Below are 14,920 nucleotides of genomic sequence, written 5' to 3' on the forward strand. Positions count from 1 at the left end.
ATTCGCGCACATGGGAAGAATGTTGTTTTGCGCTGAATAAAGAGTTAAACATGTACTCTGATATTATGATTGATATTATAATTAAACAGCGGCAACGTTTCAAATCTAATAATTTTTTTAACAGAATAACGTTGACGAGCTATGGGTTTCAAAGTCTGCCCTGCCCAGAAGAAAGTCGAGGATAACAAAAAAAAGATGTTTGTTGTTGGAGAAATGGTAAAATTGTTTCTCTTGCTCGTCCCACTTCGTTGCAAGCAAAAAGAAAAGATATTGAATATATTACATTATTTTACTGAACCCTCCTTCTCACAAAAACAATGTTTGGTAGTTTGAAAGCAAATGCTAAGCGCAAGACATGTTACGCCGAAACACACGCCCCACTAGGATAATAGAAAACTTATGCTTTTATCGCTGGAACTTCAGCGACTTTTCCCCCTGCCATTATTGATAGTTGAAGGCCTTGGGGATATCTTTTCTTTTTACATCTCGACTTCAAGCAAGTAGTCTTGTTCGGATCCGAGTGCAAGCTTACGCACTGTTCCTTTGAAAGCGTCCCCTAAATATCTACGATGAACAAATTCGTTGCCACACGCAGCGAGCGCAAGCCGGCGAAGTGGGCACAGCGTTCCTTAGTCACCGCGAGTAGGCCAATCCAATCTGTCCAAACTCTGAGCTGCCGGATGGCCACTCCAGGACCGTGTAGACACGCCTCAGAAACACGTGACCCAGGTGCCAAGTGACGCCTCCTTTCTCGACGGCCTCGATGAAGCCGCTGTAGCAGCGTTTCCCATTTGGTGTGTCTCGCTGCAAGAGAGAGGTGACATAGGATGCTTACCAGAAAAAAAAAACAGTGCTCAGGATATTGGCAGTCATGCGGGGACAAGTTAGTGTCCCGGTCCATCTCGCTATCATGGTTCAGGCGCATCTGAACAATTTTAATAGCAAATAACACTTCCGCGCTCTAATTTATTTTCATATTTCAATGCACTTTTAGGCGCAAAAGAAAAAAAAAACGCATGAAAATTTGTTCCGATACTAAAAGAAGCTTTCCTAGTGACCTGGTTCTTTATAGTGAATATAAGTGTGAATATATAGTTTGCATGTTTGTGCTCTACAAATGCGCAGCGCAACAAGGAGTTAGTCGTTACGCAGAGGAGCAATATCTTCACTGAAACTATACGAATATTCATATACACAGTGAAGGTTTCAAGCAAATGCAAATTGCTTTGTTTCGCGCACCTTTCCTCATTCTGTTGTTTTTTCAGTCCACTTCTTTTCCGCGAAATACTGTGTGAACTGATGCCATTCGCCACGATTCTCAAGTAATCCATCCGTAGGTAGATACGCGGAATACGATGTCACAAGACTTTGTCAAGGTATTGGCTTTGTCAAGCTGCGATCCCTTAAGTGACTACAATCTCAGATGGACTTTGGAAGGCAGTGGTTCTGAGATGCTGGTTTGCGTAGAGTATAGTTTGCAGCAGCTGTGCCCTTAATTTTCTTATTGTTTCTAAAGCGATCATTCTTATGCAACAGCGACAAACGTGGTTTTAGCAAAGTGAAGGCTTTCTTATTAACGGCTCAGGTGTTCAGTAGAAACTCGATGGCATATTTTGTCTGCAGTGGTACGTTGAACTCAAGAGGCTGGTATAAGGTTACGTTTTGAGCGCTCAGCTAAGAATGGGATTGTTTTGTAGTATACAAGCCTTGATAGGCCTCGAACAGCTTCGGTTTATTTTAAAGGGAACGAGGCATTAGCCGCTGAGGATCTCACAGGGCTCATATTCCCGTAGTGGTTATTTCATTGAGCTGGAAAACAGTTTTTTTCGTAGCATACGCGAAGATACACGTCGTCACTTGCGACACTCGTGTTGGTGTCGATGGTATAGGGGCCCCACAAATTTTAGAAGGGTCATGGTATTTAAGTAACTTTGAATTCAAAGTAGTTGCGTAGCAACTTCGATCAGGCGCAATGGCTTAAAAGTAGGTTGTTTTGGGTGATCAGCAACGCAGCATTGCCGACATATTTTATCCCGGTATGCAGGATTTTATTTGCAGTAGATAATTTCTTGTTTTGTCAATAGATTTTTAGTACTCTGATAGCGAATCCGTTGCTTCAATGAGCTGTTGAACACTTTGAGTCTTTCGAGGGGTCCCGTTCCTTGTGTGATTGCAGTTAGAACACGGACCGTGCTCTATTTTAGTCATTGAGCAGCTTTGTGCATCATTTAAAGGGATGTGGTAGAATGACTGCCGGTTCCTTTTTATGAACAGAAAAACGTTTCACTCGCCTTTCAGTTTTCGGTAGTGGAGGCGCTACAACGTATTTCATTAGATTTAGGCAAAAACGTGAGAACATTTCGAAATGCATTATCAATGGCACTCGTTAGGCGACGTGACCTATATTTTCATAATCGACATTTTTAATGAAGGCATGCATAGTTCAAACATACCTGCACTATGTAGTATTCTGGCTTCAGGATGAATATGCGGTTGTTGATAGAGAATTTGATATCGTGAAGCTGCCGTATCCTTTCGCAGTTAACCATCCACTGCAGAAAAGGAAGTAAAAAAGTTAATTTCATGATTATCGACGGTTCTATGATTATGAACGTGTGCGCGTTCGAATTATAGACGGACAGTGGAAAGCGAATGAGCCTTCCCCGTTATCCATCATGGCATGTGGCTACAGGAAACCGGAGTTGCTGATCGTTCAAGTGCTGTCGTCACCTGGTGTCAACCGCGGACTAGGGCGTGAGATCTGAATGTCCTTGCTGGCTATCGAATTATACAGCCCCATCAACGAGTTAGAGCACAGCTAGCACTGAGGACACCATCAACGAACCTATCATCTTTCAAAAGCAACCGACCACTGTGCTAGGAGCCGGACCCATAGAGTGACATAAACGCTAAAAGTGGACACCTTTCGACATTTTAGCCGCCGCGGTGGCTCAGTGGCTATGGTGCTCGGCTGCTGACCCGAAAGACGTGGGTTCGATACCGGCCGCGGCGCTTGAATTTCTTTGGAGCAGAAATTCTGGAGGCCCGTGTACTGTACGATGTCAGTGCACGTTAAAGAACCCCAGGTGGTCGAAATTTCCGGAGCCCTCCACTACGGCGTCTCTCATAGCCTTAGTCGCTTTGGGACGTTAAACCCCATAAACCAACCAACCTTTCGACATTTTCGCAGCTGAGCTCGGCGTTCCACACCTCCGCCGCATGAGATTCAGCACACACACATGCCATGTTAAGGTTATAAGGTAGTTAAAATTAGTTGGACGTGCAAAAGCACTTCAGACAACACCGCCTGAAAGAAACTGCATGCAAAATCTTATCGTCAGCCCCTACTGCCAGCGGCGCGCGTAGATAGGGGACGCGCAGTTTTGCAGGCGTGCACGTGTGTGGGTGGAGGGAGGATACCCTTTCCGCGCGTTTGCAATACAGCTGCGCAAGGCCCCTGCCGCTGACGCTCCGTCGAAGGCAAAAGGTTGAGGCATCCCAGATACCCCTGGTCCTTCAGCTTTGCTAGTGAAGAGGCGCCCTCTTGCTAAAAATCAGCGGCTGTGGGCACGGGGAAGTGAAATTGGGGCCTCGGCCATCTCTAAAGCTGGTACGCTTCCCCGCCTTCGCTAGGTGCGCTGAGAGTAAAAATCGTCGCCAGAGGACTACGGCAGCCTCCTCTGTTACCCAGTTTACTATATATTACTATATGCAGGAGCCGGCTTCCACCCGAGCTGCGGCGCTGCGCTCTCTGCCGCTAGCCTCCGCTCCCCGCCAGCGAGTGCACACTGACTGACGTAAGTACGCGCTCTCGCTCACCATGGCACCGCTCCGAAAGCGTGAAATTGCTCCCCCCCCCCCCCCCCCATGCTACCCGCCTACTTGCTATCATCCAAAGAAAGAGAGCGGGGACGCAGGCTTACGCCTGCCAGTTTACAGTCGCAGCCCAGGAGCAGGTTCGAGCGCCGGACACCACTGTGCCGCCGCTCAGCCGCGGCTGCTTGGTTCATTTAGTTGTGACGGTACATAGATAAATATTTAGAGATGATGCTGATAATGGTGATAATTACTGAAGCCCTTCCCCTCTGTCTTGGAGTGGTTGCCTTTACTACAGGTGCTGTCAAGGACTCACTGCGAAATTGCGAAGAATGAAGAAGGATTTCTTGCTTCATATTGAACATCAAATGGAGATAAAAATTACGGCAGCAATAGTAATGCATGTCGACGCCTTCTTATGCCAGGGGCCGCATTCTATAAGCTATACATTTTCCATTGTTCGTTTAGCGTTCACTGGGACATCTGCCAGTGGTCACTCAGATATACTCGCGGCTTTCAAGCGTCTCAGGCAGCGGCCCGACCATTGGTTGGCTGCCGACTGGACCTCACAATTGGCTGCATATCGTAGTCAATGGCAGCCAGTGGTCATGTCCGGTCACTTGCTCTTGACAGAGCACTGCGAATCACCTCACTATTCTCCATATTGCATTCAATTTCACCGAATGATAAGATCCAGTTGCCAACCACCCAATAGTCGGCTGGCTGGCTTCACTCTTGAAAGCCGCGGGTATATCTGGGTGGCCATTGACAGAGGACAGAATGTACTCACAATGGACAAGGAAAAATAGACAGCTTGCGGAATGCGGACCCAGGTTCATAGTTTTCCTTAGTTTCTTTCGAGGTCCATGCTATCCGTGGATTGCAACACCGAGATAAAGTTGCGGTTGTAAGGCCCTCTCTCAAATAAAAGCATCCTTACGCAGCAATTTATTTATTTACTACAAATACCTCAAGGGCCCTCGGGTGAGGGCTTTAGATGAGGGGTCACAACTGACGTACCTCTCCACTGTCCACTTTCATGGCTCCGATGTCACTGTTGATGCGCTGGATTTCGATGGGAGGGCCACCAATATACAGGTCAGCTGTGGCCGGTCTGGCGACGCAGCCATTGAAGCAGTAGTGTCCGTGTTCTGCCATCTCTATTCTGAACGCAACATTGGGTTCGGTAAGTAGAATCTAATAACAGTTAATATTGAGATGACTGGCTTAGTGAACAGAGGCAGAGGCTAGACTCCCAGAATCGTACTTGCTTGTCCGCTTATAACATAAAAAATCAATAAAGAACGTAATAAAATTAACATGCGGGATAGCGGGTAAGATAAAAACAGAAAGAAGGAATACGTCTGCTAACCAGTAACACGCTCAGCGAAATTCAGCAAATAAAACATCAAGACGCCCCGCAAGCAAAGGCCACAATCGCTTTGAAGATATGATAGTGCTGCCCTGTACACGTGAAGTAGCAAAGAGGTTCAAGATAAGTTGCTAATCACAGGTCGAGAAATTTCGGCCGTCTCGCCCGAAGGCTAATTCTATTTCCAACCAGTTTATAGCATGTCATCAGTTTTAGAAATAACCTTGACCTAACTTTCATTCCCTGCGCTTGTTATCAAGCTATCATCAGGAAAAAATGCATGTCGATGTCAGAAATTGCGATTTCCTACATACTTTGCGAGTCAGAAGGCAGTGTTTTTTCTGGCCATTTATTTAGAGCAGAAATTACGGTGAACTTAATTTTACCATTAGCTGCCCCGAATAGTTTTTACCCCAATGCGCCCCTGGAAAACACCACATAGAATGGAACGTGAAAGTAAAGTCTTAGCTGTGACTTCTAAATTATGAAACACTTAAATATATATTTAACTGAAGATTCCAGACAACGGCGTGTTGATTGAGCGGACAGGAAGAACCTTGCCTAGATGCCTCTATTTTCCTACCGTATACCTTGCAGAAGTCCGTGTGACACTATTTACTTCCAGAGTGATTCGCTTGCCACGAATAATTTTAGGAGGGATATGCGAGCTATCAAAAGACCTAAGAGTGCTTGGCGCGGTGGTAACGGCTTTGTACTAGCATTAAAAAAAAATCGAACGACAATGATTAACAAAAGCGGACAATATCATATCGAAGGAGGTCCTTTCGGAGTGAGCCAAAGTTCTCTCAAAATCTTTAGTTCAGCCCTCTATCTTAGAGCACGATTTATAAATACGGGAACGCCCCAGTCACTTGTAGTGCCTGGGAGTAACACGCGCATAAGAAAAGCAGACCTCACGGCTCACCCGTGTATATCGAAGCTCCAGTAGGGACCAGTGGCTGGTACAAACATGAGAGGCTCTTCGTACCGTTCCGGTTTGGCAGCGCCGAAAACAGCCTCTCCCTTCACTTTGTCATCGGGGCTCAAGAAGAAGCTCAGCCAGGGTCTCGTCAACGCACGCTCCTGGACGAGCGTGCCAAAGAAAGAGCCTGGCCGTTGCTCCAAACCGAGGACGGCGTTGAAGGACAGGCCCCTGTGGCCCTGCTTGGTACCCTGGAAATCACCAATCCGCAGAATAGGCAGACTCGGTAGCGTCACGCCGGCTACTTGCTGACGGTCCCACGAGACGAGCCCTTGCACCGTTCCGTTGGCGAAGGGTGTAGAGGCGATATCGCTGCTGTCCTTGCATGTGGAGGATAGACTGGGATGGAACTTCTGGCGCCCACCTACGCGTACGTAACACAAAAGCATCCGAATGATTATACTGGACCGAGTTGGGCATTCGTATTTTCAGCATTTTGCTCCTTATTGGAGGTCAGCTGGAAATAAGTCTCACTGGAGATTTGTTTAGCGTGAATGTCACAAAAGTATCAGCACATATGTTTCTAAATATGAAAAAAAAATATTCTTTGGAAACTGCAGCGCTATATTGCGATGCGAAGAAAAAAAGGAATGCGCATGTACATTTATGAAATTGTGTTTGCAGGTCCAACTCCTTGGTGGTCCACTAGTAATCAGTCTGACTGCAAACGTTGATTAGGTGAATGTGACATTAGTGGCGTCCAATGTGTGTTCTTGGCTGAAAAAATTTATTGGAAGGCTTAGAAACGGTAGCGATTTTTTACGGTGTATTGAAACGAGTAACATGCATTACATTTTTCAAATGGCTTTGAACATCCGGTGCTTTAATTGCTGCCCGTCTTGAATGACATCAAATAATAATCGCTCACAAAGATTCCTTTGACGCTTGCCTTTTTCACTGACGTTGCTTCTGCGGAACTGAGAATAAATGACACAGTATCCTTATAGGGCTTTAGGAAAGGTAATATATAGAGAAGCGATAGCTGTACAACATGCACTGCCTTTCTTTTTAGCGTCCTCCTCGTTTCCACACTACGGGTAGAGCGAGACTAGCGCGGACGACGCATAATTAACTGTGCCACTGCTGAGTTTAGCCTTCGTAGCGAGTTCGGCCTATAGAGCCTAGAACTCATTTTAGTTATGAGTTTCAGGATCAACGTTTGCATCCGAAACAGAGACAATCTTTAACCTGTCTATGTCACAGCAACTTCACTTTCGTATCATAATAACGGAACATGTTCTGCAATACTCAAGGCATAATGGCTCCACAAATAAAAAAAAATGTTTCGTCTCTTTCAACGAATACTGCATCGCTGCTCGAAACTTACAGCAAACTGCCGTATTATTTACCACGATCTTGGCAATTTCCAGGCTAATGGTACAGAACATCAACTGAAACAATTTTAACCATAAGGAAATTTATTTGCCTAAACTTAGTAAAGACTTCTTCCGCGAAGTAAGTTCCCATAAACTATACTCACGACATAGTTCATCTTGGCAGTTTTCAGAAAGCACCCAGGTCCTGGCAGCGGTATCGAATACTGCCTTGAAGTCTTGCCACGGAGAACCAATATGCAAGTCACAAGAGTACTCGTGCTGCACAGTCAACGCAAAGCGTTAGATAATCGCAGCGACCGCCCCACGCAGAGTGTACCTTGATTGAAACTCTACAGAGTAACTCTAGTATTACGGCTGGTTTTAAGAAAGTTCTCAGCTCAGAAGAGTTTGCCTCAACTCTTCACATAGTACTCAAATGTCAAAGGACGTTTTCTTGCGAAAGCAGTACTACGCTCACTAACGGCCTTTCGCGTAGCGGCGGCCGGTAGGCACGTTTGACATTTAGAATGACCTCTGACGTAGCAACCGTTGCGGTGGACACCTGAACCGCACCGTACAAGAAGGGAGGCAGTGGGAGTGAAAAAAGAAAGATGAAGAGGAGCCGTAGTGAAGAGAATGAAAATTCTATTTGAGAAAAGGAAATTACACAGTAACTGTCTCTGTCTCGCATCTCTTGGTAGACACCCGTCATCCGTTTGCACAGGAAGGGAGGAAGTGGGAGTGAAAAAAGGAACACAAAGCGGGCCCGTAATGAGGAAAATGAATTAGAGGAAAGAAAATTACGCAGGAGGTTGCGCCGCTGCGCGGAGGAGAGGCCACAGTTGGCACGATTCCAGCGCAAGCGGACTCCGTGAGCATGAGCCATTACAGGCTATCGCCATAAAATGAATTAAAGGAAAGAAAATTACGTAAAGGCGCTAGTGACGTCACAGCGTGACGTCATACCATGAGCGAGAGACGGGCTACCATCTCGGCTCGTCGGGTAACGGCGGCCGCTTGGCACGGCGCGCTGCGCGCTCTTCCCACTAGAGGCGCTGCATATGCAGTATAAAACACCTGCTTTCGCAACCTACCATGCTTAACCAAAGCTAAGCCCCCGCAAATGTTTTTTACAATCTGTCAGGCGTCAGCAGGTGCCCCACTTGAAGCCAGCTGGAGGTGGTGGTGGTGGTGGTGAAAACATTTATTAAGAATGAACAGGAGGTATGTTTGGATCAGCCCGTAAGTGACCGATCCTTACAAACACTATGTGGAGGTCCCCAGTATGGGACCCCAGTGGCGGTGGCCGCCGCCCAGGCGCGCCCGACTAAGGCTTGTTGGGCCTGTAAGTCGTGGCAGCCGAGCAGGGTCGCCTCCCAGTCCTCCCGGGTTGGGTTGGGGATGGGGGGAATAGCGGGGTTGGAGGGGCAGGCTCACACCATGTGATAGGTGTCAGAAGACACTGCACTACAGTGTGGGCAGCTGCCGCTAAAGGAGGGGTCAAAAGTTTTAGCGCTGCCGGGCACAGCAATGTATTGGTGAGAAGGCGGAGAAGGAGCCGCTCATCCGCCTTCTTGAGGCCTTTACATGGGCTAGGGTAAAGGCGATAACAATTTTGATAATATGTTGTAATATCTTTGAACGTGTAGACCGGATTAAAATCGGGTTTCTGATCGGATGGGGAGGAGAAAACAGCCCGGTGAGAGAGCGCGCGGGAGGCTGCGTCTGCTGCCTCGTTTCTTGCCAACCCCTGATGAGCAGGGGCCCATATAAGGTAACGGTGTGCGGGGTCCGTATCCCGTATGCAATTTTGGTAGATTCGATAGGCTAGGAGGCCGCTTTCGAAGGTGTGCATGGCAGGCCAATTGCCGCTATTTATCTAACGGTAGGAATGCTTCCGACATTCGTGGCTGCAGTACTTTTTTTTCCGGCTCATGCTAATTCGTTGCATTCCGTGATGCGGCAGAAAAGTTCTACCCTAAGGGACAAGTAAGAAATTACATGACGTTCCATGCATCTGGGAGAACCTAAAACTTTTAACCTCCATTTGACTGCTGCCAACTTGCGTAAAAAGTCAGCTACAGTATGTAGCGCACCTGTGCTGGATTTGCGTCTCCAAATGATTAATCATTAGAACAGATGAATTCGAGTCCTTTTTATTTAACGTCACCTGTGCATTACAAGCACCTTTCACTTCCGTTTGGTGTCACGCCTTGACCCGAAAGGAAGGAGAGAGAAAAAAACTGGCATTGTGACCCAAGGCTGGAGGGGGGGGGGGGGGGGGGGGGCAGAGGACGAATGAGAGGACGAATCCCTCTTTCCAGGGCTCTTTCCAGGGCTCCAGGGTCGTCTCAGGGCTGTGCTATACAGGATAGCTTCCCACTGGGACTGAGAGGGGTGGGGTGCGGTTGATACTAAGGGTGGATTGGGGCATTCCCATGTGAATGCCGATGGGAAGTTTTGTTCCATCCTACGCACAAACGGGCCAGGTTTTTTCGTTTCACGAGTGGAATTCGTGAACTTTTTTCGGGGAATCCGTAGCTGTAAAAGAAAACAGCTCCGGCATACGCTGTTGCAGCGTAGAAGATGCATCCTTGCTGATGACGTATTTCAAAATATGTGCGATCATAATCATAGCTCATAATGATAATTATTCCTCGACAAATTGAGAGCTAAGCCGTCTTCAAATGCAACGCTTGAAAGAGTAAAAGCGCTTACGTAGAAGACGAAAAATGGTGAATGAAACAACTTTATACAAATGCCAAGCAATATTAAATACATGAACCCTACGCTTTGATTCCTGGCGTTTTAATTATGGAGCCCTGTGCTACGCGCCCCTTTGCGCCATCTGCAGTTCCCACTTATTTGCTGGGAAGGAAACAAATCCAAATTTCCACAATTAATGCTCGATTATGGTTCACAAGCGAGCGTTAAGAGAGGTAAGCAGATATAAGTCCATATCTTTATGTATGTCTAAATTCAATCGTGAGCTAACCTTTACGATTCAAAATGAGAGCACGAATGTGTCCAATAACTGTTTTCATAATAGCAACAGATTTGACAAACAAATACGACAGTGAATCGAAATGCCTTGAAACTGTATGCTCCGTTTCGGAATGCCGGCCACCCTAGGAAGAAGGGAAATCTTGATTTTACACGAAGGATTGATCCGCCAAAAGGACGCCGTTGGAAGAACTCAACGCGCGCTTTGCGTAGCAACCATACCATCCCGTAGCCGAAAGGGGCCCTTTTGTGAAGGATGTGGTGTGACGAGTCGGAACACGAAAAGGAATAAAAGGAGACGAAAAATTAGAGGACGCTTGCGCTTCGCGGTAACTTGATTTTTGAGCCTAGCTACTGCTGTACTTGGGCCGTGAGAGACCACATACGTATCGCGCAGGGTCGAACGTACGTGGCTCCGAGTTTCGGCTGGGCAGTGCGCACAGCGATCCGCCACAGCATAGCTTCTTTTAGGGCGAACGGACTGCGGTGTGAACATGCCCCATGGGTGTGAACGGCGCGTGCTGCCCTGGCGCCATCTGTTAGCGGGTCTCCGCCGCGAAGTCATTGACCAGTACCCTCCTCCTCACTTCCCTCCTCACGCTCTTTTCGCTATCGCTGTGCTTTCATCGTCCGCTGAGCTAAACGTTCGCTCTCTTTCACACTCCGCTGCGTCAGTTCGATTCGTCTGTAACGCCAAGGCATAGGGCGAGAAACGCCGCTCAACCCACAAACTGACACTTAACAGTTGCGCCATAAAAACAAGTCAATCAATTACCGCCCTAAAATGTAGGATATCTCTTTTCGGTGGAGGGACAAGCGTGGGATGCTAACATCTTCGTCCTTTCTGGAAAATTTCTACTGCTTCGCATATCTCTCGGGCGCTCTCTTCACGTTTTTTTTTTTTCAATTTCTTGTACTGATTCTACAAACGAGTGCCGGCATGGTCAAGGTCACACCACTGAAGGACTAGGTTGCTGTCGGTGCAACTTTTCAGGCTTTTCTCGCGCTCTCACAATCTCTCATTGAAGCGCTTGCACGTTTGGATTATGTTGCGCGCACCACATGACAACAAAATGTTGTACACCAAGGTGGAAATATAGGCCCAGAGATCCAAATCTAACGATAGCTTTAGAATCCTCATCGGGAAGAAAGTTCGTCGTCAATCACACAGTTCGAAGTATCGGAAATAACGTCACCAGACCGGTGGTGACCACTATAGGTTAGATCTACGGCACTGGCTAGATGTGCCGATGTGATGTCCCGTTGAATGCAGAGGGACGCGCTGGTGTGCACAAACACAACCATGAAAGCGGGTGTGCACAAACACGACCATGACAGGTTCGTACAAAACTTGGTATAAAGTTACCAAGAGCTTCTGATGGTGTCGCAATGAGAACAGATAATGTGGTTTTTTGTTCCTGGAATTTTTTTACCGCGCATAAAAGGAAAGGGCACAGCGTTTGGTGAACGTGCGTCTCTAAATTCCGCATCGTCAGTAGTGCTTCAGGCAGTGTAAGAGTTCCCAGAGATCCATTTTTTTTTGCTAACTCATGGTCTCATCTTAAGATGGCAGCATCGAGATTTTAAAGGAAGAAACAGCGCGACGAAACACGGACACACGAAGAAATGACACACACACGAGCGACATTTCTTCGTGTGTCCGTGTTTCGTCGCGCTGTTTCTTCCTTTAAATGCCTTACCAACTAGTCCGGAACCTTGCTCTATCGAGATTTTGTTACTTCTTAACGCTGAGATTATTTTGCACTATCGTTGCAGAATTCAGATCGTAAAAATATTTTAGAACAAGCATTCTGCACCAAGTTTCTGTACAAAAATATTAAAACCGCCGGCTTTATACTGGAGAGCGGCTCCATTTCGGATACCAACCGCATATACCTCAAGAAAGGAATGGAATCTTTGTTTGAATACTAAAATTTTTGCGCCCACAAATTAGCCTCAGTTCCAACATTAGTGCTCCTACGTAAACTATGTTGATTATTCTTATCCCTTACGTTATTGTCTCTTGTGAGTGGCACCACGAACGTTCGACAGTCGGAACTTTCAGCTCCTTCATTTGTGAAACTTGCACATGAGCGTGAACTGTAATTAAAAAAAATGCGGATACCCATGAGAAAGAAGTGTTAAACTTTTCCAAAGATTAATTTCTACCGACTGCACACAGAAGCCCACATATACAGTGTTTCGATCTTGATTACATTCTAGGGCTCAGGAAAAATTGGTTTACACTGCGCGAAACAAAAATTAAAACCAGGGTTGTGCCTCTGTTTCTCTTTCGTCATTGTTAATGGCACCTAGCGACATCATTACAGATAGACAAAACCATTCTGACTGGGTTCACCAATATAAGGACGAGAAAAACTTGAATTCTGAACGTGGTCAAATAAATTACAGCCTTTAAAACATTAGAAATGTTTGTAGTACCAGCGGAAACAGAGCATGACCTTATTTTTGTACACAAAAAGCATCCTAAAAGGTTTTTTTCAGCACTCGGCGCATTCGAGTCCTTTCCTGCAAGGTTATGCCCAGTCAAGACTGGGGAAACTGCATTTGTTATCAGCTGCTGCGACTTACAGCCTTTTTGACTGCTACTCTCCTCCCCTTGGACTCTTGTCCGTTAACAGAATCCAAGATTCAAAGCGCTCCTGAGGTTTTTAGGGACTCGGGGTTGTGTTCCCTTCAAACGTTAAGTTTTAATTGTGCGCCCTGTGTAACCTCGCCATTGTGGTCGATGGGCACTTGAAAAACTTATTTCGTTGCCTCTTTTTTTCCCTTTTTCGCCAATCCTGTAGAAAACTACATAACGCAACAGCCTGTAACGCTTCCACAATAGTTCGCAAAGAAAGAATCAACTAGCTTGAAATGTTTTATCTAGTCCGACTAAAGCTCTAGAAATTGGCATCTTCGTGTTTTAGTCAAACATTTACTGTGAGCGTGCGACCTACAAAAGGCTAAAGAAGCACCATGAAAAAAAATTAGAAACATGTTTACTTACCCTGTAGTTGTGCCACTGGAAAGGCACAGAAGTCCTAGCACTGTGATAAAAAAACTGCTGCCCTCCATTGCAGCGGTGCCTTTAAGTTGTTGCATGTACGCACCAACAGTTCTGCGTGTGGTTGGTTTGTTTACCGTTGGCTCCCGCTCGGAGGACCGCTGGCTGTTGCAGTAAACGCGCTAAGCCACGGATTCGCCTTATCCTTGCGAGCTAAGCGCGCTTACCTTGAGCTGAAACCGTCCACTTGGAGACGCAGGGGTCTGCTTACGTGACGCGAAAAAAAAAATAGTAACCAGCCTTTAGCGTATTCGTGTGCAAGCGGGCGTTCGTTGGGTTCCCTTGTGAAGCCACAGGTCAGTTTCTCGCGAGTACTCTGAAAACTAGCACAGTGGTATGGAACATACAGTGCTTTGAGGACAAGCAGTATTTTTCCTTTCTGTGTGACATTGTCACTCAGGAAAAAAAACCAATTTGACTAAACACTCAATCTTCTCGCAAAGATGGCTCGTTCTATACAGAAAATTGAGAATTATGTCTTACTTAAGACTAACTATCTGGTATCATTTCGCGTATTTTTCGAAAAAGTTAGAATATCACTTAGGGCGGAGTTACCATCAAAAGATCTCAAAGCCCGAATGTGGATATAATCCTAGTTACGTGTTGTTTCAAACGTGTTCCATGCTTTAACATCTTCCTGGGTTCTGCGTTAGCTTTTAAGCTCTAGAGTAGCAGTGGTGTTGTCGATGATGTGCACTTGAGGCACATGAAACTACATATTGTACAGTCTGTAGTCGGCCTGCTCGAGCTTATTTCTCAGTTACGGGTATTCTGGTCTGCAGAGGAAGCGAACATTAAATGGGAAGTAACACAAAAAGCAGGTAAAAAGAAGACAGAATGAAACAATTCCTTTAAGTTTATTTAGTGGATCTCAAACGGCATTGTTGTTGGGTAGCGGAGGACACCTATTCATGGTCCCAGAGCTAAGCTATTTTGCTGCAATCTTGCCAACGATTTCTTCAGACTTTCGCGAGGCTCCGGGAGCCGCAGGAAACGTGTCACCTTCGTCAATGCGCGCGACCCAAGCGCTCAGTTTCTGTCCTTTATTCGAGCCCTTCGCTTCCACTCGGGGTGCCCAAATCTGCTGAGGCTGACGGCTCTCTTCCATTACATGCAGGGATACTGGCCTGTAGAGTTGCAAGAAGTTTACCAATACCCGGCTCGGTAGTAAGCCCTTTTGAATAGAAACTTTCACCGAAGTCTGCACGTCTGAATGCAGATGTAAGCATGAGTTTCGTCAGTTCTTAGACAACGCGGTAAGGGCGACCAAGAAAGAAGATTTGGCAGCGGATGCGTCACAATACATTTCTTTAAAATTTTACACGATATAGTTTCGTGGTAGCTTATTTGTTTCTCGCTTT

The 14,920-nt window shown here is 46.3% G+C and overlaps 1 protein-coding gene across 1 annotated transcript; it reads right to left on the reverse strand.

The window, feature by feature from the left end:
- Positions 1-633: 633 nt before the first annotated feature.
- Positions 634-14,667, reverse strand: LOC149333141 (aspartic protease 4-like). The gene is made up of 7 exons (XM_089557656.1): positions 14,512-14,667; positions 13,503-13,517; positions 7,651-7,765; positions 6,114-6,534; positions 4,837-4,981; positions 2,454-2,552; positions 634-804 (listed from the first exon to the last, which is right to left on the reverse strand). Exons 1-7 carry the CDS (start codon positions 14,665-14,667, stop codon positions 634-636), a joined length of 1,122 nt encoding a protein of 373 aa, XP_089413782.1.
- Positions 14,668-14,920: the final 253 nt, after the last annotated feature.

Source organism: Amblyomma mixtum, chromosome 8 (genome assembly GCF_055824585.1).
Source record: "Amblyomma mixtum isolate Tamu chromosome 8, ASM5582458v1, whole genome shotgun sequence".
Lineage (NCBI taxonomy): Eukaryota > Metazoa > Arthropoda > Arachnida > Ixodida > Ixodidae > Amblyomma > Amblyomma mixtum.

Bases quoted from the DNA above. Each gene is read 5' to 3' on its own strand.
- LOC149333141 (XM_089557656.1), bottom strand. From the start codon at position 14,667: ATGGAAGAGAGCCGTCAGCCTCAGCAGATTTGGGCACCCCGAGTGGAA. The intron at 4,982-6,113 runs GTGAGCCGTGAG...TGTTGCGTTCAG, and splicing joins TGGAGCTTCGATATACACGG to AATAGAGATGGCAGAACACG. The intron at 805-2,453 runs GTATGTTTGAAC...TCTCTCTTGCAG, and splicing joins CAGAATACTACATAGTGCAG to CGAGACACACCAAATGGGAA.